General features: G+C 40.1%; 1 protein-coding gene across 2 annotated transcripts in view; it reads left to right on the top strand.

The window, feature by feature from the left end:
* Positions 1-25,636, top strand: part of LOC133503171 (cAMP-specific 3',5'-cyclic phosphodiesterase 4C-like) — an 83,482-nt gene extending 57,846 nt beyond the window's left edge. For both annotated transcript variants that reach the window (XM_061824458.1, XM_061824459.1), the window contains 14 exons: positions 10,227-10,418; positions 12,112-12,148; positions 12,768-12,841; positions 12,917-12,966; positions 13,252-13,364; positions 16,450-16,543; positions 19,479-19,651; positions 19,724-19,822; positions 19,943-20,107; positions 20,206-20,305; positions 20,474-20,628; positions 22,020-22,142; positions 24,018-24,200; positions 25,090-25,636. In XM_061824458.1, the coding sequence (XP_061680442.1) occupies positions 10,227-10,418; positions 12,112-12,148; positions 12,768-12,841; positions 12,917-12,966; positions 13,252-13,364; positions 16,450-16,543; positions 19,479-19,651; positions 19,724-19,822; positions 19,943-20,107; positions 20,206-20,305; positions 20,474-20,628; positions 22,020-22,142; positions 24,018-24,200; positions 25,090-25,623 (2,092 nt within the window). In that variant the 3' untranslated portion in view covers positions 25,624-25,636. The remainder of the gene's footprint in view (positions 1-10,226; positions 10,419-12,111; positions 12,149-12,767; positions 12,842-12,916; positions 12,967-13,251; positions 13,365-16,449; positions 16,544-19,478; positions 19,652-19,723; positions 19,823-19,942; positions 20,108-20,205; positions 20,306-20,473; positions 20,629-22,019; positions 22,143-24,017; positions 24,201-25,089) is intronic.
* The last annotated feature ends 1,479 nt before the right edge of the window (positions 25,637-27,115 follow it).

Genomic DNA, 27,115 nt, shown 5'->3' with positions numbered 1-27,115 from the left:
AAGTAAATAATTAAACCTGTTTAAGTAATACTTGTACAATAACAGATTTTTTGTATCAACACATTAAATTAAGTGTTGTCTGACATAAAATTCACACAATATTATTCAGTACTACAAAGTAACGTGTAGACTCATTTTATAGCTATTAATTTTAATATTAATTATTTAAAAAAAATCATGTCAGCTTAAACCTATACACAGAGATACTCGATTGATTACTCTTTGAAATTCATTATTTGAATGCCCTAAAAACCTACTGTATTTTTATAGAAAAAACATTTCTTTCCTGCTTGCGAGGGAAATTCTTTTTTTTTTTCTTTCATATACTGTATTTCCTATACAGATGACTATCGGCGAGGGATGTGTACATCGTGCAGCAGTGTATGTGCAGGCAATCATTCACATTCACACAATTTTAATTGTTTAATTCAACAAGCATCCACGTTTTTGGAATATTGTAGGAAGCCGGCTTACCCAACTAAAAAAAAAAAAAACAACCAAAAAAAAAAAACCCCTCCATGAATGTGTGTAACAAACATGTCTGATCTTTTTATAAAATTTTACTGACCCAACAACCAACAGCTCAAACATTTTTAAATCAGAGAAGATATTATTATACAAAATTGGCAGCATTTCAAACAGTTGTCCATGGAAACATGTAAGATCAAACAGCAACTTGAATCATAATATACTGTAAATACAGGATGCGTGAATAACTACACTTGGAGTACGCTGTCTGATGAATTTGTCCTCCAACTTAAAAATCTTCTAAACCTTGTAATAAAGCGTAGTGTTATAACAATAATAATTTCCCACACCTTTGGGAGCAGTACTAGTTGAAATTTGTTGTGTTCAAGTGTTCATTGCATACAGTAGTGGAAATATGAATAACTTTGACCGGTGATTCTCTGAACTGCATTTTTGTGGTTTGCATACATCCGGTGCAGCAGACGACATACTGGCAGATTTGTGCTAGTTGCGGGTTGCGTCACCGCAAGGGTTTACAGCCAACTTCGCTCGCTGCCAATCAGAGCAGCTCCTCCCATTCCCTTTAAGCGCTAGGGTGCATCAAATGTTAGACGTGGTCTGAGCAGGCGTAAATTTAGCCACAAAATTGTCTCTCGGCACGGCGCTTCTTGAAGGACACACCCTCGCTGCGCCGGACCACCCAGCTTGTAATAGACCAGTTTGACAAATAAGCAGCGAGCCTTGCGCCTACACGAAAATCAGGAGATGCCAGCCGTTGTGCCCCACTGCAAATCCAAAGTCTATGAAAATAAAGTCCTCAAAAAGTGTTATACAAATGTTACTGAATGCGGAAAGAATCACTAAATTGAATACAGTTAAAATTCACTTTATAAACATGAAATGCAATCTATAAATGCAATCAAACAAAAATGACGCTGGTAATTATGCAACAACATGAACCATTTTTGAATGTAGTACAATACTTTCTGTATAAAGTCCAGTCCAGTCATATTAATTTAGTTACAGTACATGTGATTTTTAGGACATCATTAAAATCATCATCTTCCGTATGTTTTGGACTATATTTTAATGTTGGCCATTATGGGGTACCTGTAGAACTCAATGTTTTGCATCCATGCCAATATTCCATTGGTGTATGCAAATATGAAATTAACGGTGCTTTAGCTTGGTCCACTTGACTACCATGCTGATTATGGTCTCAGTTGTTTTTTCATTAGACTCAATCAAGGGTAATATTTATTTTGGGCAACAACCAACATATTTTTTAATAGTGATGTGATATTTCCAAATCTACTGCAAAAGTGAGCGAGCTCGTGAGGTAATATTTCTATTGGTGTCTTACTTAAGTCACTTTTTTTTTCAAAAACAAAATCTTTGTAGTTACATTTTTTTTGTAGGGACCTCCAGGCACATGAAAAAATGTGAATAATTCACAGATACGCTGACCTTATTCAAGCTGGTCAGCGATTATGGTATACGAAAAGCTGTTGAAATATGATGCTGTCCTGTCTTAACCATCAGTGAGATGTGAACTTTGGTGGCATCCCAGTAGGTAGACCTTTGGGACTCAGCCTTTGTCATCACGCTGTAACGTGACGCACGGCTCACTCATGACCCGATCAGAGGTCGCCGGAAGCTGCCACCATGTAACACTCACCCACCTGTAAGATTATGCCCACTTTCTCAATAAGATGATCCCATATGAAGTTACCCTCGGCAATAATATTAAATTTGGATTGACACTGTTAGAGAGGTGTTAATATAACAATACAGTGAACCCTTGTTTATCATGAGTGGCACATTCCCAACCATCCAGAAATATAGAGGGACAATATATTTTTTTTTCTATAGTTTAACACTTTCCACATGCTTTAAACACACTTAAAATACCCAACACATTGTGAACCTATTTGAGCCCAGAAACAAATTGCAATCATACTGTACGCATTTAAGTTTCTCTACATGCATGTTTGGAGGCGGGGCCTGTGGAGGGGAGTGTGACATCAGTGAGTTTGCGTGAGCTGTAGCCGACAGCAGTTCCTGTGTGAGCACGCTGTTAGGGTTTTAACGTTCCCACCTGAAGTTTGCATTTCCCCACATGCGAAGCCGTTGCATTAAGTATACTGTTTAAAAAAAAAACGTGAAAAAAAAGACGTGATATACCATGCGTCAAAACGATGAACCGCATACACAACATGGATGTTCATTCTTGCAAAATTTATTTGATACGCATCTTGTAAAGGATCTCAGTAGATGTATTTAACAAGTGGTCAGAATGTTGTGGCTGTTTGCTGCATTGTCATGTGAAGAATTTGCTTTGCCAGAGCATCTACATTTTCAATGAGTCAGACATGATTATAATTGACAATTTAGTGTTTTTGTGCACTCGGGTGGAAGGTACTCATTTGGTCGGAACCTGCTGAGTTCCTGCTTCTCGGGCTCTAACTGTTTGCAATACTGACAGCAGCACATACTCTATAGTACCGGCGACACAGTTTAAATACTTCTGTGACGCGACAGCAATTGCTTGTCATAAAATGGGAGAAAGAAAGCAAATTTCACTGACCTTTTGTGTCCTCACATTTGGTGAAATAAGTGAACTAATCTTTCAAACAGTAGAAATTACAGACCGGCTAGGTTGCTAATTGTTCTTTGGGTAACGGCTAGGAAGTCACGACTGGTGCCAGCAAATAGACGTCATTATGTGACCGTTTACTTAGTTTTGTAGACCACAACAGTGAGAACAGTGATGGGACAATTACACTAAATGATCATCAACACAGAGAAAAGGTGCCTGTGCTCTAAAAGATTGATGGTGGGTGACAAAAAAACACAATTGAAATGTTACTCCTTTGTGTTTTAGAAGGAGAAGCCAGACGAGCACAAATGAAAATATTGAAATGATCTGCAAAGAGTACTTGAAGCAATTTCAACAACAAAAAGTAAAAAAGGGACGTTGAATTGTCCTCTCTGACAGTGGTGTGTTGGAAACATGTTCATAACATGTTCATCATACAATTACAGAGTAGAGTTTTTAAAAGAATCAGCACATCAAAAGTAGTGAAAGCTTTAAATAAAACAGCTTTGATGTGTTTTTTACATGTCCGTGGGCTGTGAGGTTGAGAACTGGCTGCTCTTTAGTTGCCTTTAGCTAATTAGAGGAAGACGTGGCACAATCGTGACTCTCTGTCGGACTCGATCACTGTATACCAAAAGGCGCCAATTAGTCCTATATGAACATGATTAGAGCGGAGCGCAGCGTGGCCTGTTACCGGCCCAGGTCTGAACTAGCCTATCCGGTTTGTTTATCGGTGTGATGTCAGGTTATTCGATTTTTGGATCGATGTTTGAGCCAAAAGTTGGCCTGGACCACAGAGTGGGTAATCACTGCCCTGTGTGTGTGTGTGTGTGTGTGTGTGTGTGTGTGTGTGTGTGTGTGTGTGTGTGTGTGTGTGTGTGTGTGTGTGTTTGTTTCTGGCTTGTTTTAGCCCAGTGTGTGACTGTCCTTTCCAGCTTCTAATGATGTTAATAGTGATCATCCACTGTATCGAATTCTGCACCGCTGAACGGACAGAGCTAATCACTGCAAACAGATTCCTTGATCAATACTTTCTGCGTGGAGGAGTGAATTAAGCTTTGAGGTAGTCTACAAATACAAATTCTGGTTATATATAAGAAGACGAAGAAGATATAAATGGTCAAACTCCCCAAAAAAAGGCTGCATTTTTTTTCGAATTATTTTGAGAGTCTGATGAGATAGTGTGAATACTTCAGGAGTCAACATTTCACACTGTCGGTTTGAGGTTAAGGATCAAAATGTGCATTTGTGCATTTATCTCAACATGCTGGCCTATAGAGCCCGAGACCTTGGGCACAAAACTAATGATGTCACTTTAGCCCAAGCACGTGCTTTTATTGTCTTTTACACTTCTTTAACAAACGCTACGGACAAAAAAATGGCTGAGTTCTTCCGCCAATATTCCATCTTTCGAGGTACTGTAGTGAGTGTTGTGTTAAATGGAAAGCTGGAACAGCAGACTATACATAAAAGTTCTCCTGAAGAGTTCTTATGATTTGTCTGATATAGATTGCTACTGTTCTATTTGCTGATCATGATTACAATGCAGTATGCTGTAACGCTGTCAGTGATGGTGTTAATGTAAATGGTCTTTGTATTGCTGCAATGTGTTGACTCACTGCGATTGGCTGGCAACCATTTGAGGGTGTAGCCTGCCTCCTGCCCGTTGACAGCTGGGATAGGCTCCAGCATTCCTGTGACGCTTGTGAGGATAAGGGGCTCATAAAATGGATGGATGGACCCAGATTATAATCCTGTTTTTGTTTGTTTGCCAGATGCATTCTCAGCATGATGAAAATGTATATGTTATGATTATTATCATCATTATTATCATATTCTCATCTCTGGGGATCTCAACCAAGGGCCATGAATGGGCTATAAGCATGAAGGAAATGGACATATGTATGTGTATATGTACTAAGCAGTGCTGATGACCTGCCTTGAACGTGATCTTGTCCTCTCCTCAGCTATATTTAGACCTGTAGCTTTTCTGAGATTAGATGATGATGTTGGACGGTGGGTGTTTGCTGTGCTTTGACAGTGGTCCACTTTTCCCGGTCACGCTGGTGAGGAGAGCAAAAGGCTCTTTAGCTTTAAGCAGGTATCACACAATACCGTAGTACTAGTAATATTACACAAAAGACGTTTGAATTTTTTTGGGTGGTGTTAAGTAATCCATCAATCAATTTTCGACCCCACTTGACCTCATTAGGGTTTGGGGCAAACTCGAGCCTATTCCAGCGGACTGTGGGCCAAGTGGTTGAAGGCTGGGGTAAAAGGAGGACTTGTTGACAACCTTTCACGATGACATTCACACCTACGGACAGTTAAGTCTTCAATGAAACGTGCATCATTTTTAAAGTTGGGCAGAATTGGAGTACTTGAAGAAAACCATCCAAGCATGGGGGGAATTTAATATAAGATACACAAATAAAAGAAGATTCTTACTCAATCTTGTGAATTAAACTACCTACACAGTGTTTTGCTGGGACATAACTGTTGAAGCGCAGCAGGGGGCGCCGTCGGCTTTCTTGCCTTGATAAGTATTTCTCAGTACAGTACATTACAATATTAATACATTTGTGACACAGGTCGTTTGTTTACCCTGCAGCCCGGCATCTCCTCATTGCGTGTTGACAGTGAGATGTAAAAACAGGAGAAGTGAAAGGAACGACCAGTTTAACATGACAGCACGATTGGGCTGTTTGTTTGTTTGTTTTTTTTTCAACTGCAAAGAAACTAAAATCTCTTTAGTGCCTTGGCGCTCTCACTCGCACAGTCTCACTTCAACTACTCAATGTACGATGTCTTTAAGAGGTGTCACGCTCACACTCCACAGGGTCCCCTGATTTGTTTTCGCCTCTCTGCTCCTCACCTCTTGCCTCCTTCCTGGTGTGATGTGGGAGGCCTCCCAGCCAATTCCCACGCTAGAAGAAATGAAAACAGGAGGTACCATGTGTTTAGATACGCGTGGGTTGACCTTTGAAAAGAGTCCTGTGTCATTCCCCATCAAATAACATCTGGCCATCACTGTTCTTTTCTCTACCACTCCCGCACGCATAAGAGAATCTTACTTAAATCCCTCAGCCCCAGTTCCCATCAGCACATGACACTAGTTGTCATTTCTCTGTTTGACATTCTGACATTTAACATTGCTGCAGATATTCCATGACTGATTAAAATTCTCCCTAGGCTTAATCTTTTAGTTCTCAAAAGTCCACTGGGAGTTTGAACTATTCCTAAAGTAAATCAAACTCCCACTCGACACTATTCACTCGACAGTTATTATTGAACGATACAGTCATCCCTCGTTTATTGCAGGGGATATTATCTCGACCTCTTTTTTTCAGGCAGATACAGGATAACAATACAGATGTAAACATAAGCTTCTTTCGGCTTGTCCCGTTAGGGGTCGCCTCAGAGTAACATCCCTGATGAACGCTCATATTTGTTTGGCACAGTTTTTACGCCGGATGCCCTTCCTGACGCAACCCCTCTTGGGGAGAAGGATAACAATACAGATGTACTCTTCGTAATTTGACCTGTGAAGAAAAAAGAAGAAATGTTGTGGAATCATTTTCGAATCATTTTGATCCAAGTTTGATGTAAATCCTTTAGCTTTAGTGAGGCTTCTTAATGTGGAAAAAATACCACACTAAATTAAAGTATGAAACATACTAGTGATAGAATACAAAAAAAAATATATATATATATATATATGCAGTAATCCCTTGTTTTTTTGCAGTTAATTGGTACCGGACCATCTCACAAAAAGTGAAAAACCGCAAAGTAGGGGTAAATGTTTTTTTTTATTTCTATCTATCTATCTATCTATCTATCTATCTATCTATCTATCTATCTATCTATCTATCTATCTATCTATCTATCTATCTATCTATCTATCTATCTATCTATCTATCTATCTATCTATCTATCATTTGTTTCATAGGTCCTTGTTGTCTTGCTGGGATGTCGCATTATACCCTATCAATACGGCTTTCCACTATAGTACTGTACTAATGTATACTGCTGTTTTTTCTTTTCTTTTTTTTTTTTTTTTGCTTCATTGGTCCATGTCGTTGCGTCAGGGATGGCGCATTAGTATGTAGCGATCTCGCTTTTTTGGGGGATGGGAGGGTGGGGTCCGCGATACACTGAATCCGCGATAGTTGATCTGCGAAGTAGAGAGGGATTACAGCATTTCTGGAAAGTTTCTAAAAGGGAATGAGGATGAGGAGCCTGATGAAATAGACTTGAAAAAAAAAAGCCAAACAATCGTTCATTTAATCCAGTGGTTCTCCAACTTTTTACAAGTATAACCTCAAAAATATTTAGATTTCTAAATACCACCATCATAAGTACCGAAATGAAAATACAGCAGTTAGTCTCAGTGTTAATAAAAAATGTTGCAGATGTTTTATTTATTTTAAGTATATTAAATATGGTTGTAAATCACAATTTTTAATATATATATATGAATATATTAAAACCGCTTAAATATATGAAATTTTTTAAAAATACAAACTTAAGTAATGATTCAAATAAAATGTATTGCGCATAAGTTACAGAATAATTGTACCTACGGTAAATAAAAGCAAAAAAACAAACACTTCAAAATGTTTTTTTTTAACTAAAAAAAAAAATGTCCACTAATTGTCTACTCAAAAGTTAAGTACCGGTAAGACCAGGCTGAATTTAAAAAATGTACTATATTGAATTTAAAAAGACGAAATGAAAGACACTACTATGTAAATGCACTTTGAACGTTGAATTTAATGATTTGTCCGAATATCACTGGGATTGGCTTCAGCATGCCCGGGGGGGACCTTCGTGAGATTCTGCACGACAGAAAATGGACGAATGGATGTATTCTTTTGCATACCGTTAGAGGGCGCCCACGTACCACTAGTGGAACTAGTACCATACTTGGAGAGTCTCTGATTTATATATCATTCATTTATTATTCATCCATTTGCAGTGCACAGACATACATAATAATCCAAAATACACAAATATATTTCCTCCAATTGATAAAAAAATTAATGCAAACATGATTGGAATTACTATAGTGTTATATCATGTTGCGCAACATTTCAGACTTGTTTGTTTTCCTGTAAACCGAGGGAAGACCTGGCAATGAGTGCAAACTGCACATCCTGTGAACAAAAGCTGAGGTTAGGATGTGGGTGTGTGAGAAAAGTTGAGAAGAAACGAGTTAAAGAGCGAAAAGGGGGGCTGTCATTTGCGTCACACAACAGGAGAACAATGCTGGAGGTAGAAGACCGCCAAGGTCAACTTGTTTTGAATGCACCGTAACCAAACGAACAGGACACTAGCTTGTCTCTTTCGCTTTGTCCGCCTACCTCTTTAACGGGAACGTTTAGATATGTAGATAAGTATGACAATTTGCAGTTGATCATCCAAACCTCCCTCTTGTCTCTCTAAAACAAATGTGAAAATCAGGAACTATCTCTCCACTATTCATGGTTTGAACTCACCAGCAGGGTAAAATGTTCCTTACCTGACACGTAAATATGGGTTTACTTGCAAAACATTGTAAACGTTGAAGTTGCACATAAAACGTACTCATGCGGCCATCACTGAAATCTATGGCATGAATTCCTGTCAAATGGATTGGGGAGGATTTGGGGCAGTGGGGAGGGGGTCTACATACGTAAGTCCTCTCACAGTTCCCCAGGCAGATCTATTTATAGTTTCTGACGTCACTGGCGTCCTCTCATGGAGCCTCGTCACGGCCAGTTTCACTGAGCTGGCAGGAGTGGGGATGGGGGGGGTGGGATAGGCCTGGGTTAGGTAGAGGGTATCATCATTGAGGTTAGTGCTGCTGTAGCCCCGCCCCTCTTCGCTTCGTCACGCCAATCAGGTGTGAGATGGTGCGCCGTATCACCGTGCGGGATGCAGCCCTGCTGATCCACCCCCCCCCTCCCCAGTCATCTTCAATTCTCTCTGTGTGAATTGAGCTGGTTCATTCAGCATCAGTTGCACAATAGCCATCTTCCATTTATCAACTGCTGCTATTAGTGGAACGCTGTAGACAGGTTGGCTTAAAAATAGATGCCAGCAACCTTCAATTGCTGTGTGAGTATGTAGGCAAGAACGTTAGGGTGGGCTGACCTACTTTTAAAGACACTTAAATATACATGTAATATACAATTTTTCAGTGTCAAACTTCCTTCAAATGAGGTTATTGCCAATTGTACCCTTAGATTGTTACATTGCACTGCTTCCAATGTCTCAAAACACACTTGGGTGTGTCTTTGAACAATTGAATGATTGTATTACTATTCTTCTGTACAGTTAGAGCTTACCCGTTGTATGCAGATACAGTTTTTAAATATTGTGGAGTCTGTGGAGGAAAAAGAAAGGGCACTGATGTAACGTGCTTCACGTCAGTGTTGATGTCACACTGATGTAATGAGTTGGCAGGGTTAGGGGGTCGGTCAAGGTCAAAAGATTCTTGCAAATTTTCCAATGATCAGGAATGTTTTTTTTGTTCTGCTTTAAACATCAATATTTCATATTGTACATATTAAACAGAACGCCCAGGATATTTTGACCGTTTGCATTGAGCGAAAGTCAATACAAGAGCGGCGATTTAAAAAAAAAAAAAAAAAAAAAAAAAAATCCAACACCAATCAGTAAATCTGTATTGCTTGACATTCTCAGAGAAAGATACAATAAATGTAACAATATGCTTATTGTTTTTGTTATCGTTTGCAGTGTGCAGCAGTGTCTTTTATGTTATCTTTCTCTTTTATCTAATTATTGGAGACATTTCAATATTCTTCAGTTGTAGACTGCTATAAATTACACAGTACATTAAAAAAAACAAGCATTACTATTTCGGAGGGGTGGAATTTTTCATTCAGCTACTGTGTGTTGTATCTAATTAAATACCTTCTCTTGTTATACGTGGTAGATTGAAATATGTTCAAGGAAAATTTGACTCCTTGTTGCATTTTTGTATCTTGCTTGTGTTTCTTTGCACCCATTTAGCTTGCTCAGCTAAAGTTCTACAATATCTATATTCTTTTTATCCTAGTTTTTATTTAATTGTATTTATACAGCTTAACATAAACAGTGCATTGAATTCTGTTCCTTACTCCATCTCGCTCTCTCTTTTTTTTTTTTTTTTAAGTTTTGATGTGGAGAATGGCCTGTCCGTCGGTCGCAGTCCTCTGGACACCCAGACCAGCCCGGGGTCTGGTCTGGTCCTCCATTCCAATGTCCCTCACAGTCAGCGCCGTGAGTCCTTCCTCTACCGCTCCGACTCTGATTATGACCTCTCTCCCAAAACCATGTCACGCAACTCATCAACAGCCAGCGACTTGTGAGTACTTCATTAGGAAATGATTGACTGTATTATTTTGCACCAAATTAGTATAATTAAGATGTATTCATTGTTTTGTAAATATTTCATATTTCTACCTTGTTAGCATAAGTAGCGCATTGTCCATCAATATATGTTGCTCCTTTCTCTTGAAGGGAGGAGGGATTGAAGCAATGGGAAGTCAGTTGGCTACCTCGGTGAGACAAAGTGTAAAGAATGCTGTGATCTCATTCCAATGACTTTCGCTGCGTGTCCCCACTGCCCCCTTAACACTCTGTTGGATGTTGTTCCTCTCCTAATGTCTAAAAGACAACGTAACAATGATGTGTTGAACTTCAAAGTTCAGGTTAATGAGGTTAGATGTTTAACTGGAGACTTAAGCCATCACACCTGCAGACGTCTCAAATCAGAATGTTTGCTAGACTAGAAGTCATGTGAGATGTACAGTAAGAGCTGGTGTGACCCCCCCCCCTGCCCCCTTGATGTTTATTTAACCTTGAATTTACATGCATGCTGTGACCCAAATGCTTTCAAACATGGCCTCTGGCAGAACCCAATGCATGGATGCCCTCCTATTCCTTGCATATTCACTGATTCCAGTGATGAAAACAAACCTTGGAACCATGAAAACAAACTCAAATATAAATATCACCTGTTTTAATTAGAAATATAACTTGTATTGAACTGTGTGTTCACAATAGAAGCCTTAATATTTGGGCTATTTTTATGCCATACTATATTAAGTATTGCCCCAAATGTGGGCAATTGAGATTGTTTTTTGTGAAAATGAGAACATATCAATACAAGCTCAGCAGAGTCAATTTTTTAGATTGAAAAATTCTAACTCAAAATGAGAATTTAACCACAGGTGAGTCGAATCATCATAAATTGCCTTACAATTCTCATTGTGTGTTTACTGAGAAAGAAGGGAAAAAAAGCTTACTTTTCAAAGGGGGTATACTCACATAGGTTGAGCATTGTTTAATAAACGCAGTCACTGTGGATGTGGTTCCACGGGTTTCAATGAGCTGAATTCTTTTATTCATAATACTGTTGTCATTTTAATACTAAAACAAGAAATTGGTCAGATAATATTCGTAACAATGGAAGCACAGTTTAGTTTCTTTTACATACATTCATACGCACACACACATTGTTTCCTTATCCATCCATCAACTTTCTGAGCCACTTATCCTCACAAGGGTCACGGGAGTGCTGCAGCCTATCCCAGCTATCTTCGGGCAGAAGTCGGGGTACACCCTGAACCGTTTACCAGCCAATCGCAGCGCACACAGAGACATACAACAGTCGCACTCACAATCACACCTAGGGGCAATTTAGAGTCTCAAATTAATGTTGCATGTTTTTGGGATGTGGGAGGAAACCGGAGTTCCCAGAGAAAATCCACGCTGGCACGGGGAGAACATGCAAACACCACACAGGCAGGGCCGGGAATCGGACCTCAGTCCTATGAACTGTGAGGCCAACGCTCTAACCATTTGTGCCACCATGCCCGTAAAAATTAAAATTTAGCAAAATAAAGTGTGTCATATGATCCAAACTAAAAATACCTTTTTGAAACTGCTGAAGAAATTGTCCATACACTGAATACTTGAACTCTACAATCAAATGAAAAACATCCTCCAGTAGTCCAATGAGGTCTTACCAAATGCTTGTTTCATTGTTTTTGCAGGCATGGAGAAGACATGATAGTTACCCCTTTTGCACAGGTTTGTCGCATTTACACAACACGTAGACACGCACAAGGCTGACCTGAGCTCGATCTACTGTTGTTGTTCCTATTTTTATATAAAACATGCTGATGATTGAGTAATGAAATAATCAGATTTTTTTTTTTGTGTCCTCCATTCAGCATGATACAACAGTTTTATATTGAGCTTATAACGCAAGAACCTTGGATAGCTTCCATTTACTGTATATAGAGATTGTTTTTATCCAAACTAATCCTTGAAAAATGTGCGTTTGAGTTTGTCCAGACAGGCCACATGAATCTGGTTGGTTGGTTGCGTATCGCTATCTATCTATCTATCTATCTATCTATCTATCTATCTATCTATCTATCTATCTATCTATCTGTCTGTCTGTCTGTCTGTCTGTCTGTCTGTCTGTCTGTCTGTCTGTCTGTCTGTCTGTCTATCTGTCTATCTGTCTATCTATCTATCTATCTATCTATCTATCTATCTATCTATCTATCTATCTATCTATCTATCTATCTATCTATCTATCTATCTATCTATCTATCCATCCATCCATCCATCTATTTCTTTCTTTCCTTCCATCTTTACCCTCCATCCTGCAAATAGACTCCATGTTTGTTTGTCTCTTCAGATTCTTGCCAGTCTCCGAACAGTGAGAAGCAACTTTGCCATTCTCACACATTTGCAAGATCGTGCAGGAAACAAGTAAGAGCAAGGAAAAAAAAAAAAAGTCCTCTTGCTGTTTTTCTTGAAAATCTTTTCAACTCTTGCTTGTTGCAGGTGGCCATCAAGCAGTAATCAGCCCCCCTTGTGTAAGCCATGTCACGCAGGTCAGTGCTACCATTGCCGCTTCAGAACGCAAATGTGTGAGTCCAAATGATTTCTTACGTATGTATTCAAATTAACTGTATTAACTAGATTTCCATACAAACCTGTTGAGTGCATACAGACATCCCCCCTTTGGATTGAAAACTTAAGCGAGTACAGTCCTCCAAGATTCTAAGAATATCAACCACTTAATTTGATATTACTGTATTACATTATTCAAAGCCTTCATAATCTCACCATTGTACTTCTACCAGCAAACCAATAATTTAGAGTGTTTGTCCTCTCAGAGGAGCCTTATCAGAAACTTGCAGTGGAGACTCTGGAGGAGCTGGACTGGTGTCTCGACCAGCTAGAGACGCTCCAAACCAGACACTCCGTCAGTGAGATGGCATCTAATAAGGTGAGAAGATGGACAGTAGAGCTGTGTCTGGTAATCACAGGTCCGATCAGATGCATGCGTTTGCTTGAAGTAAATAATTTGATAAATACATAAAGCACGCATGGATGTGAGCTTTCAAGTTTTTGCACACTCTACTTATAGTTTTTGTTTTTTTTTCTTCAGGGAATAAACTCAGCTTTATTTGGGTAGCTTATGTAAGTGTCATCTATCATTGCCTTTTATTGCCTGATGCACTTGCATGTTGACACACAGCTAATTGATAAAAGAACAGATTTTAAATGCAGATTGGGAACTACATTACCGCTCAGTAAACTGAAGACCTTTGTCAAGGTGGAACTTTTAAAAAAAGTAGTAAAAATAAAAAGTACTGCCACAGTTGCTGATGCACATCCAGTTAGTGTAAACATGACAAATGTTCAAACACACAAATACAAAATAAAAATACTTTAAAGGACCATGAAGAATACATTCATGCTGAACTAAGTGGTCAATGCCCAACTGCCACTCACTAGGCCACCCCTTTTATTTACAGTATATATATGCATGTGTTTAACATTTCTTTATATTCCCCTTTATTGTTTTTATACCTATGTTTTACAATACAGTACTATTACTCGTTTTAAAATATTTTAAAAAAAAGGAAGAGGGACTGGAACATATCAATGGCATTTCATTTCAATAGTTTATGATATACAGTGTTGTCTCACTATATCTACTGTAAATTCAGTGCATTGCACTTCTTCTTCATATTCCACAAAACTCACCATATTGTGCGATTTTGAGTGTATGAGGTGTCACACTCCAAAGGCTAACATTAAAACTAACAAAAGCAAAAGAAAAAATTATGAAAACATACATCACAAGGAATAAAATGTATTTAGTGTACTACTGTGCATTAATGCATGATTAAGAGTATAGAAAGTGTCTATAAGACTATAGTAGGGGTCTATAGTGTCTAATAGAGTGTGGGGAACATAGTCAGGGAAGAATGAAAGTAGAAGTACAAAATATGTACAACTAAATAATCCTACAAATTATCTAGTTGCTACTTTATGGATTTGACTGATTCCAGGGGTCGTCTGAAACTGATTGGACGAGTTAAATTAATTACAAGCTTGGTGAATGAATTACACTCGTAAGGTAAACATTTTATGCTGCTGCTTGTGTTTTGGATGTACACAAAGTCAACTTCCAGCCATATTTAAGGTGACAGAGCGGTGTGAATGGCTCCTGTAAAGTGATTTCAGTTAAAGAGTTAACCCCCACCCCCCCAACGCCTCCCACCTCCGCCCATCACTGGCTGCGTCTTTCAAACCTCCTCCTTTTCCGAGTCAGCGAGTCAGCATCCTCTCTTCTGCCCGGCCTCTGAAGGGAGACAATCTGATTGGACAGCGGGAGCAAAGACTGTGCGGACCGGGGGAGGGACTTGGGATTCTCACAGACCACGTTTTTTTTTTTTTTTTGTCATTGACAGTATGAGAAAGTACTTGAATGGGCAATATCAGTTGCTCCTTTTCTCCCCGTTCAGCACACCACATTTCCAGTTCTCACTCTTGCCTTTACAACATTTGTAACAGCTTCAGGACTGAAGAAATTTTCATTCAGATGGGGGCTTCTTTTTGTATTATTTATTTTTGCAACCATCCATGCTGAGCGTAAAGCAGTGCATGGAGCAGTTATAGCCTGGAACTGAGAAAACCATTCATTTGGATTTTAAGCAGAAAAAGATCAACATGCACGCAATGGCATGCCCCTGTTGGTTCTCTAGGGTTGTGCGTGCCAGGGACTCAGACAGGTGAGCACGCCTTGTTTACATCTGGATTGTTCTTTGTATTGATCAGTAGGAAGGGGGTGTAGGGGGCTTTGCGGGGGGGCTGTGCGACAAGTGAACCATGAACAGATGAGGGGGAAATGCATGTTAGAGATGAGAGCAGGCATTATAGAGAAAATGTCACATTTTTAGGCGTCTTGCATTTCTATGTGGAAAATGTGAGTAATCCAGGAATGGCATGACATGATATAGAGCTTGTTGAAAGAGTTACAAACAAACTAATATACAAAAACATTCTTGCAACAAGATTATTACTATCCATATGCATATGTGTGTTTGCGGGGTTATCACCCAGCGCATATTACCACTGTACCATTACACCCAGATATCCTCCTTATTGGGATACTTGCCACGTCCTAGTGATGTTACATAACCGCTTGTGCTGTGATAAAACATGAATACTGATTGCTTATGTTTTCGGGGGAAATGAAGGGTAAAGTTGTGAGGTTTTTACGTTTGGGCAACATTCTCCTGGTTGAGAGTAAACGTGCAGCGTAGCTGTGTGTTGTTGGATGGATGTAACGCTCCACATCTGTGAGCCTTATTATTGCAGTGATCTTGTCTTACCTAGTAAGCAATAAATATTTTAAAAAAGAAATAGAGCACGAATGACTGTGATTGCAATGTTTAGTTACTTGCGATTACTTGACCACTGATCACTTCAACAATGTCTAAATGCATTCAGTGTTTCGTCTATCACATTCATTTTCAAACCTTTTATACCGAGTGCCATTTGAAGAAAAAAAAATAGTGCTCCAAGTACCACCATCGTGACTGGGATTAGAACACAATAGAGTACTAGGTGTCTGTAAGTGTTTAATAAAATAATATTATTGCAAGTCATGGTAAAATTATGCACAGTATGACCATAATACTACACCTAAATATAGGAAAATTGTGCCAAAAAGTTAAATAGTGCCACTGGAGTGAGCCTGAGTAGCACTCTTGGCACTGTTACCACACTTTGAGAATCACTGATGTATAAAGTCTACTTATCTGATCAAAACCGTTTACATTTTTTAAATTTTCACTTACTATGTGTAATTTTTGCTGTGGTGAGTATAGCCGCTTATGTCACTTACTGCGCTGTACTTCCTGCAAGCGTTCAAAGATGTTTCAATTCCTGGCCTCTTATTGTATGACACCAAGAAATATGGTTTCCGGCATAGAATGCCAATAGCTCTCTTTTATGTCGTTACAATTATTGCATTGACCATTTTTAATATTGTCGTTCTTGTTGTTGTGTCTGCTCAGTTTAAGAGGATGCTAAACCGAGAACTGACTCAACTATCGGAAACCAGTCGCTCAGGAAATCAGGTGTCAGAGTTCATCGCCAATACCTTCCTTGGTGAGTTTTCACACAAAGCTGGAATAACAAAAAGAATCAGAAACGATAATAAAACATTTCCTCCCACATCACAAAAACATGCAACATTAATTGGACACTCTAATTTGCCCCTAGGTGTGATTGTGAGTGTTGTTGTTTGTCTCCGTGTGCCCTGTGATTGGCTGGCAACCAATTCAGGGTGTACCCCGCCTCCTGCCCGTTGACAGCTGGGACAGGCTCCAACATTCCCCGTGCCCCTTGTGAGGACAGGCGGCTGAGAAAATGGATGGATGGATGGATAATTTTGTCATTATAAGCCAGTAAATAGTGGGGCAAAGACACTGCGCATCGTTTACAAAAACTACAATACCAATATCCTCAAGCCTTCATATAGGAGTGGTATATGAGACAAGGAAGAAAGAACACAAAACTGGTGAGAACCTAACTACGTGACGATCCGGTCCGCTCATCAGAATCATAATGGCACCCATTATCTGTTTGTTGTCCTCCGTGAACCTGAAGGTCGAGTGCTCACTAACAAACAGGCAAACCAACACAAATGCTGTACAATCCTCTATGAATTGGTTTCATTTTTATGATCAGGCGAGCTTTCGTGAAGGTCTGCTCTACACTGAGACATTATAGTTAGCATTGCCCTCCTTATACGACGGTTCACATATTCCGACCGCATTGGATTTTTTTTCAGATTCATATGCCCCATAAATCGCCGTTATATTTGTATATGCCATATTATTTGACATGTGTGGTAAAACAAATGTTTCCTAGTGTCCACATTGAAACTGTAAAAAAAGAAAAACAAGAAAATTCCAGTGAAACACATTACAAGAATAAAGCAATACTACTATGCAGCTTGAAAATATGCACAGATAAGGAAAAAGCATGCTCGGTACTGTTCCGATTTCACCTTTTGCGGGGGCGGTCTGGAGCGTACGATGTTCAGTAAATGAGGGGTTACTGTATTCAGTGCTGTATATGGTTATTGTAGCACTCATAACACAACAATGCTAATGCTTACTAAAAAGTTTTGATTGACAAACAAACACCAGTCATGTCTAATGTGTAGTGTTCATGATGGTGGGAATTAAGAGTATTTTTCAATTGTGTCCATATGCTGTGTCTGACGGGAGAAAATAGCGTTACTGTACAATTACTTCTACTCAAATAAAGGTGAATTTAATCATTTTAAATGCAAGGTAGAAGATTAGAAGAAGAAACATAAATATCAGAACAGATCTGGATTGGAATACGGAGATTATTTTTCAATGACAGAAGAGCAAGAGAGAGAGAGAGGAAAATTTGCTTTTTTATGTGGACAGAGCGCACCGGGATCTTTTTCCTAGCCTAAAAAATGAGGCACCGTGACAAACAGCATTCTCGGACATGTTGTGTAGCGTTGTCATAGCAACAGGATGCAATATTATTAGAGGGCATGTTGCATCAATTCAAGAATCAGTCTACATCAGTCCTGGTGTGGGAGGATGTCGGGAGAGCTGAATAAGGAGCGAGCCGTCAATCAAACGGCGTTTTGATATGGATGCCTCGACTTGGAGCTTGGCTGTGCTCGGAGATGACCACCGTGGTGGTTTCTGCTGTGAGAAAAAGAAGGCACTATGAGAGAGGTGAGGGGAGCCACACAGCTGCCTGTGTGATGCCAACACTCTGCTTTCTGTGCATCCTTATGGTGCCATGTGTCTTTCTAGGCTCGGCTTTGGAAGGCATTTGATTGTCCTTATCCATACTGCTGTCAGGCATGCTTTGCATATACTGCAGAGCTTACGTGGATGCGATCTTAGGCTGCTCGGTCAATCTTGCAGACTCCAATTCGGCAGATAGAATCTTTTTCTGGATATGTTAAAAAAAAAAAAAAACACGCACTAAAAACTGATGAGTCACTTTAAACACGCCAAGTGCCTATGGGAACAGTGTCTTTTTATTGCTACCATCTTTTTTGCAAAAGAATGACAATCTGTATTGATTGGGGATGAGAAAATGGGTTATATTAAATCCCAAATCCAGTAAAAATACTGAATTATTAATCGGTTTATGAAACATCACTTTCTGCTGATATTTAAATGATTCATCCATCCATTCATTTTCCGTACCGCTTGCCCTCACTAGGCGTCGGGACCATGCTGGAGCCTACCCCAGCTATCATCTGGCGAGATGCGGCGTGCACTCTAAGCTGGTCGCCAGCCAATCACAGAGCACCTGTTAAACATCCATTCGCAGTCACACTCACACATAAGGGCAATTTAGTCTTTCATTAACCTTGATGTTTTGGGGATGTGGGAGGAATTCGGAGTACCCGAAGAAAACCCACGCAGGCACGGGGAGAACATGCAAATTCCACGCAAGCAAGTCTTCAGAACTGAGGCAGATGTGCTAACCAGTCGGCCATTATCCATATACACATTAATAATGTAAGAAATACTACAAAGAACAGTAGTAGATTGGATTAGATTGTTTACTTGTAATTTTCGTATTTACACAGTATACTGTATATTATAATCACAGAGTTAAGTTTTTTTTGTTTTGTTTTGTTTTTTTGTCTGTATTATGCCTACTCTTTATTTGAATTCTTTCATTTAGGAATATAGACTATACAGCTCCACAGCCTTTCTTTGTCGAGGTTTAGGGTTGAGAGGTTTTGGTCTTGAGCAAATCCCATTTGAGAAAGATCTTGCTATTTAAAAATATTGTGACCCACATTTGAGGTGCAGTGTCAGAAAAAGAATTTGAGGGGAATGTGTCTGGCGTCCTGTCTAGAGAAGTTTATTTCCCTTGTTAAATGAAAAAAAAAAATTCAATAATTCAGTCCATGCATGTTTAGAGCAAATATAACAGATGAGCAAGTAGTTGACATGTACTGTACAGTACATGATGCGTATCATTACGTGTGTCTGCATGTCTATATCCTACGCTGTTCTTATTGCAGAGAAACAACACGATGTGGAAATCTTGTCTCCACCGCCTAAGGAGAAGGAGAAGAAGAAGAGGCCCATGTCACAGATCAGTGGTGTGAAAAAGGTCACGCAGAGCCCCAGCCTCGTATCAAGCTGCATCCCTCGTTTTGGAGTCAACACCCCACAAGAGAATCTGCTGGCTCGCGTGCGTCTGCAAACAGAAAAACACTCCGAGGGAACGCAAACGTGTTATACATGTCGTGTTTGACTTCCTCAGGAGATTGAGGACCTTAACCGTTGGGGTCTGGATGTATTCAAGATAGCAGAACACTCTGGAAACAGGCCATTGACGGTCATCATGTTCTCCATCTTCCAGGTAGGAACACTGACAAGTTGAACCTCTTGAAAGAATTAAAAAGGTCTGATGCTTGTTTGTGTTTCGGATCTCTGAGTTGTCAAAATTCTTAATGAGACCCTTCCCTTTGGATCCCGCCAGGAGCGAGACCTTTTAAAAACTTTTAGGATCCCGGTTAACACCTTCATCACCTTCATGATGACCTTAGAGGACCATTACCGTGGTGATGTCGCTTATCACAACAACATCCACGCAGCCGATGTTGTGCAATCCACACACGTGCTCCTGTCTACTCCTGCCCTTGAGGTGAACTATGTGATGATTTGGAATCAAAACTATGTAATGATTTAATTCAATATGAGTCAGCTGTTTTCATTACTTTGTGTTTGCCCATCTCTTACCAGGCCGTATTCACAGATTTAGAGATCATGGCTGTTTTATTTGCCAGTGCCATTCACGATGTTGACCACCCGGGCGTCACGAACCAATTCCTAATAAACACAAGTAGGTCTTCTGCTTTTTGTGTCTTTATTGAGGGGTGGAGGGAACATTAATGAGATCAAAACCGACCGATTAAAAAAAAAAAAAAAAAAAAGGGAAGAGACAAGTGAAACGAGAACAGAGAAACTCCTTGCCACATTTTTGAAGATGCTTCCCTCATTTCTGTCACAGGTTCTGAGTTGGCATTAATGTACAACGATGCCTCGGTGCTGGAGAACCATCACCTCGCTGTTGGCTTCAAACTGCTCCAGGAGGACAACTGTGACATCTTCCAAAACCTCAGCAAGAAACAACGCGATTCCCTCCGCAAGATGGTGATAGACATGGTGAGACTTTGTGCAGCAGCTTATTTTATCAGTTCGTGAGAGGACCTGCATGCAATGTGCCAAAACTGTTCGATGTGAAGGTTCGCCACTAAGGGAACAACTGCGTGAAAAAAATAGTCCAATACTTCAAAAACGTTTCTCCACAATTTAGGGATTTTATCATTGATGATCAACAACAACATCAAAAGATTCAGATAATCTGGAGAAATCTCTGCACTTGGGGCAACGGCGAACATAAACATTGTGTGCCTGTGACCTTTAACCCCTTTTGCAGCACTGGATAATAACTGGCTTCAATTTGTAAAGCACGTTCAGAAACTCTTCAGAAAACAGTTGTCAGTTAACACAGTTTGTCGCTCCATTTATTAGCACAACATACGTTACAATGTGATGCGCAAGCCAGTTACAGTCTCAACAACACCCACAAACGCTGACGACTTCTCCTGGCCCGAGTTCATCTGAGATGGACTGACCCAAAGCAGAAAGGTTTGCTGTAGTCTACATTTAACTTGTTTTTGGAAATCGTTGTCTGGGCCAGGAAGAAATACGACCATACTCTAAAATTGTAATTGTTGTTCATTTATTATGACGTTAATATCATTTTTTAAATATATTTAAGGCAGGGCGGCACGGTGGCTCAGCTGGAAAGCGTTGGCCTCACAGTTCTGAGGTCCCGGGTTCAATCCTGGACCCGCCTGTGTGGAGTTTGCATGTTCTCCCCATGCCTGAGTGGGTTTATTTCCAGGGACTCCGGTTTCCTCCTACATCCCAAAAACATGCAATATTAATTGGACACTCTAAGTGTGATTGTGAGTGCGGCAGTTTGTCCCGATGTGCCCTACAACTGACTGGCAGTTAAGTGTGTACCTTGCCTCCTGCACATTGACAGCTGGGATAGGCTTCAGCACTCCCCGCGACCCTTGTGAGGTTAAGTGGCAAAGAAAATGGATGGATGGATATTTAAGGCATGAAATTTGTAACGACAGACGTAGTTGCAGCCAAATGTCTTCTCTTGCATGCTTTTTGTATTTCCTGTACCCACAATTGCTGCTGAAATAATGCAAACTTCGCTATTGGACGAATAAATGTTATTCCATATTATAACTATGTGTTACGTAAACATACTTTTAAACCTACTCACTGTACTGTATACTGTAAGGCCCTTTTCTCAAGTGATGTAGTGGACTCACCGTGGCATAGTAATCCATTTTCGGTTTCGGTCCTCAACAAATAATAGTAAACATTCCTTCATCATTATTTTGGTGACAAATGTATTTCGGTCTGATGACCAAAAATAGACTTTTGGGCCATTTTCGGACAAAAATATTTACATTGGTTGAAAATTTGGCGCATTGCTTAATGTAATGTATCTGCTCTGATTTTGTCATTAGGTGCTAGCCACAGATATGTCCAAACATATGAACTTCTTGGCAGACATGAAGACAATGGTGGAAACCAAGAAAGTGACCAGTTTAGGAGTTCTGCTGCTTGACAACTATTCGGACCGAATCCAGGTAAGAGCGCCTCCTGTTGACACAAAGCACAGGAAGTGTAAAATTGTTGCAAGAACAGGGCTGTTTTTTGCACAAAATGGTAAAACGTAACTGATGTGGTACATCACATTTTGTTACCCAGAATTCTTAATAATATCACACTTTAAGTGTATAGAGCTCGTGCACGTGACGTCACCATTTTCACGGCGCCATATTGCCAGTCATAAAGAGCTGCTTGACGGTGTGGGGGACATTGAGCTGGAGCAGAATATACACAATGCCCAAGACTTGCTGTGCTGTTGGTTGTTACAACAGACAAGACATATCTTCAAAGAGATATTTCTATAGAATATGATCTGAAAAGACCAAAAAAGATCGATGGATTTCGCCAATAACACATGATGGATGGTGCCCCACCAAAATACACACATGCCTGTGAAGCAATCACTTCATTTCAGGTAGGAAATATTCTTCTCAATCTCAAATTCCCAAGAAGTATTTCTAATGCCAAGTTGGGTCATTTGAGAACAATGAGCATTAAAAAAAACGAAAAAAAAACGACAGGGAGTCGTCTCCAACATACATGGAAGCATGTTGCAGCCACTGGTTAATCTTCGGTTAAATCTGTCCCCGACAGACGTTTTTTTTTTTTTCTGGTTTAATATGGATTGTTCTCAAATGAGTCCAATGCTTATTTTAGAAAAGTCGGTCACACAGAGGTTTACGTAGGTTAAAGTGTGGCCGCAACACGCTTCCGTGTACGGGGGCTGAAGCCTATCCCAGCGGTTTATTTTGTTTTTTTAAATACGCATTAGACTTGTTTGAGAACAATGCATATTAAAAAAAAAAAAAAGGAGAAGTTTACTGAAGTTCAACATGTGGCCGCAACACACTGTTCCGTGTATGAGTGGTTGACTCGCTGTCTTTTTTTTTCTTTTTCTAATCATAGTTAATCAATGCGAGTTTGTGGTCATTTATTTAAATATTGGTATTTGTATTGAACAAACCTGAGTGGCTCCATCACTGTGTGGGATTTATTCTTGATTGAGAATAGATCCAGCAACGAAGTATTTGTATGCGTCCAGACTTTTCTACGCTTTCAAACTCTTCCATGTAAACCTCGACGACTTACTCATCAGATACGTGTGTATATCCAGTTGTCCAAGACAAGCGGAAGCCAATTAACAGTCCAATTTCTCATTGGCGAAAACATCGACTTTGGCATTAAATATGGTTCCTCTATGCCATGTCTCTCTCATTTTTCCACGTACCATCGTTTATTATCACCTTCTAAATGTTTAACGGTATTGGACAAAACTCTGGGCGTCTTGCGATAATATGTATTTTGGCGTCGTCTCCAACCGACTTAGCATTGAAAAATGCTTTGTTTGACTGGCACTTCCGGCCAGTGACGTGATTTGATGACGACGGTGCATGAGCTCTATATACAATACAATATATCCTATGATGATTCACGTACTTGCCGTTTTATCACGTTGCAGTTTTCACACTATTGTTAACTCGTGGCAACTTATGTTTGAGAACTCGGCACCAGTCACACAATTGCATTACATCAGCGTCACCACATCACAACAAATCTACTTCTATTGCTCAATTACTTTTGATCGTACGTCTTTACATCTAAAATGTACATTTTGTCATGGTGGCTGTTGTCATGATGTTGTGGTTTCAAATACTGGAGAGTGGTCCCTTGTGTGTCTTGTAAACACACTTGGCCACTAAGGCTGATTCTGATTCTGATGTCCTCCAGTAAAACCTCACCCTGAATGTTATCAGAAATTTTGATTGAGTTACATATATACAGAAAGATTAGAAGACTAAATTCAAATCTTGCAGTGTCCCAATGTCTACTTTTGAAATCCACGTCTCCTCCAGGTTCTTCAGAACATGGTTCATTGCGCCGATCTGAGCAACCCGACCAAGCCTCTGGAGCTTTACCGTCAGTGGACGGACCGCATTATGGTGGAATTCTTTACGCAGGGAGACAGGGAACGCGATAAGGGCATGGAGATCAGTCCCATGTGTGACAAACACAATGCCTCCATTGAAAAGAGCCAGGTAATGTGCTTTGAAAGTGGGAGCAAACCTAGATGATGTCTTTTCTATTAAATACTTGCACTTACAATGTGGGGAAAAAACAACTTTGAATGTTGCACGTGTTAACATGTTAATGTTAAAGAAAATGTTGTAGTTTTTCTACATATACCAAAACCACTTGCACAATTTAAGCCGATATCCAATTTAATTGAATATGTATTACGAATTCCCTGTAAGAGGGGGTAAATTAACACCCTTTTAACTCTACTGCATTATATTACAAAAACTTTTATTTCTTCTGTAGTCAAAATAAAGTTACCAAACATTTCAAAGCTCAATGCAATGTTCTATATATTTTACTGTATACAGCGGTGTTGTCAAACTCATGTTTGTCACAGTTTCGCTCAAAGGGCCGTTTTGACTGAAACCATAATCTTTAAGTGCCTCATCATATTTATGCATCAAATTTCTGAACTCGTTTTGGAATCAGAAATCAAGCGTAATGGATTTTCTATTGTTGATGTTTAGAAATACAAAAAAGCTTGCAGTATCTCAATGTTATCATTTTGTATGAGTTTAAAATTTTGCACAGATTCTAACAAGAATCATGGAATGATTTGCCTTTGAAAGCCACCTAAAATCATGTGGCAGGCCAGGTCTGGCCCCCAGGCCTTGAGTTTGACACCTGTGGTATACAACAAAAAAAAAGTTGAGGTCAAATAAGGTTCACCTGTAAAGGTCATAGTGCGTTTTAGGTTCCTCCCAATGTCTCACCTAAAAGCCAAATATTCTTTTTATGAGTAGCGAATTGTTAAATTAAGTTTAATAGTTTGACATAGCTTTTGCATTGGCTGTCATATGTTTCAGTGTCGATGTATGTGTCTTCATTGTAGATATTTTTCATTTGTAGGTGGGCTTCATCGACTACATTGTTCACCCTCTGTGGGAGACATGGGCGGACCTGGTGCACCCTGATGCTCAGGACATCCTGGACACCCTGGAGGACAACAGAGAGTGGTACCAGAGCATGATCCCACGCAGCCCCTCGCCTCCTAGTCCCGACGAGTCCCACGATGAGCTCAGACCGGGAGGAAGTCCGGAAGGGCCAAACCCTTCAACTGGGGTTGGTGGGGACAAGTTCCAGTTTGAACTGACGCTGGAGGAAGAGGAAGAGGAGGAGGAGGACGAGGAGGAATTGGATTCCGACTTAGAGAGTCCACTCGAGGATGACCCCCAGTTGGGGATGGAGCGGCACCAGGACTCGTCCTCCCCCTCGATATCCCCGGACCCGCGCAGGAGGTACCGCCCACCTTCACCTCATCTGTCACGGCCCACCAGTCTGACGCTGCAGAGCCCCCACCCTCACAGGACGACAACCTCGATGAGCCAGGAGGGAGTGAAAAGTCAAGATGACGGCACCCCCTGCCTGCACGAAAGCACATAACAACCAGCACAACCTGCCTTGCCAAAGAGACAGCAGCACTGAGAGGAAGGCAGGGCAGGCCCTTACTTACCAATAAAGTCTGTAAAATCACCACAGTCCCTTTACACTGGAGACAGCCTCGCTGTAGACAGAGGGGTGAGCCCCCTCTTTTTAATTTCATATTTATATTGGCCTCACTTCGGGTTCCTTAGTAAGTCTGTTTCCCACCCTGCTTTGGGAGCTTCACTTGGACCCGGAAAGATTGTGACTCGCTCCCATAACAAAAGGTAAAAAGAGATGTCTTCCTCTCAAATAACTAACTTTCCGACATGAAACTAGCGGGAGTTGCAGTGACATGACAGGATCTTGGGACTGATTTTGCACCATTTTAAAACTGAAAAAAACATCATTTAATCTTGTTGAAATATGATTTTATGTTAAGGTGACGTGATATTTAAACTGTTGAGGAGCAGCAAGAGAATCGATGGACCTAAACCTCAGGGTATGAAGAGAAACAAAACGAATGTAGCATAGACGTTATTGTGCATAGCCCGTACCGTAAAGTCATTCCTTGTCCGGATTTACCTCATCTTCAGATGACTGGGACTTCTTTTTTCACCAGTTTAACCCTTTAATTTAGGCACCTAAACTAATCAAATAAATTAGACCAGCTTGTAGCACCACAGATTGAGCACTGAAGAAGACACCACCTGTAGTCTAAAAGATTTTTTTTTTTTTTTAAACCTGAGATTAATTTATATGGTACCCTGTTTTTAAATGTATGTAAGTTTTTCAGCATCCATTTGCTGGTCTTTGTCTTTTTGTAGTGGAAAAAACATTTTTTTCAGGATGCCTCCAATCCTCAGTAGCACCTTACTCTTTTTGCCGCTTAGCTCTCCGAATGTGTGACAAAGGGCTTCACCAACTGTATGGCCTACACTTCATAAATGCAGTACAAGTTACATAAGGATGGGCAGGAAAAAAATTTGGATTTAGAAGCTAAACAAGATGGAACAGCTCTACAGTGAGTTCTGGGTTAAAAAGTTTTCAGGCACAAAAAAAAAAAAAAAAAAAGATAAATGGTAAACATATGAACCAAAAAACGCTTTTGGACATCAAGACCTGATGACCTCACCAAACGTGAGCACGGGGCAGTATTATTTATCGTTGTAGACAGACTCAAAGTATCTCTTGAATAGGGATGGCCATTTCACAACACTTCCTTGATTATCCTTGGTCTGTCACTTGCAGGTCCAATAAAAGTTGAGATCCATGGGGGTCTTCCCCTTTACTGGATTCACCCCTCTACAAAGGTTTTGGGTATCATCCTGCATAGAAACAATTTGACAAACCTGTGTTCATCTATCTATTTTTTTGTCCAACTGATCCCTTTGTGATAATGAGGTCATGGAGTTTTGCTCTTGACAGCTGATTTCGTGAAAAGACCAAAAAGTCAAGGACACGTCAGTTTTTCTTGCTTCTGGACCTGCCATTGTCCTTAAACCATTTCAAA

The sequence above is a fragment of the Syngnathoides biaculeatus genome, chromosome 7, assembly GCF_019802595.1.
Source record: "Syngnathoides biaculeatus isolate LvHL_M chromosome 7, ASM1980259v1, whole genome shotgun sequence".
NCBI classification, from domain to species: domain Eukaryota; kingdom Metazoa; phylum Chordata; class Actinopteri; order Syngnathiformes; family Syngnathidae; genus Syngnathoides; species Syngnathoides biaculeatus.
This window is presented reverse-complemented; position numbering and strand designations above follow the sequence as displayed.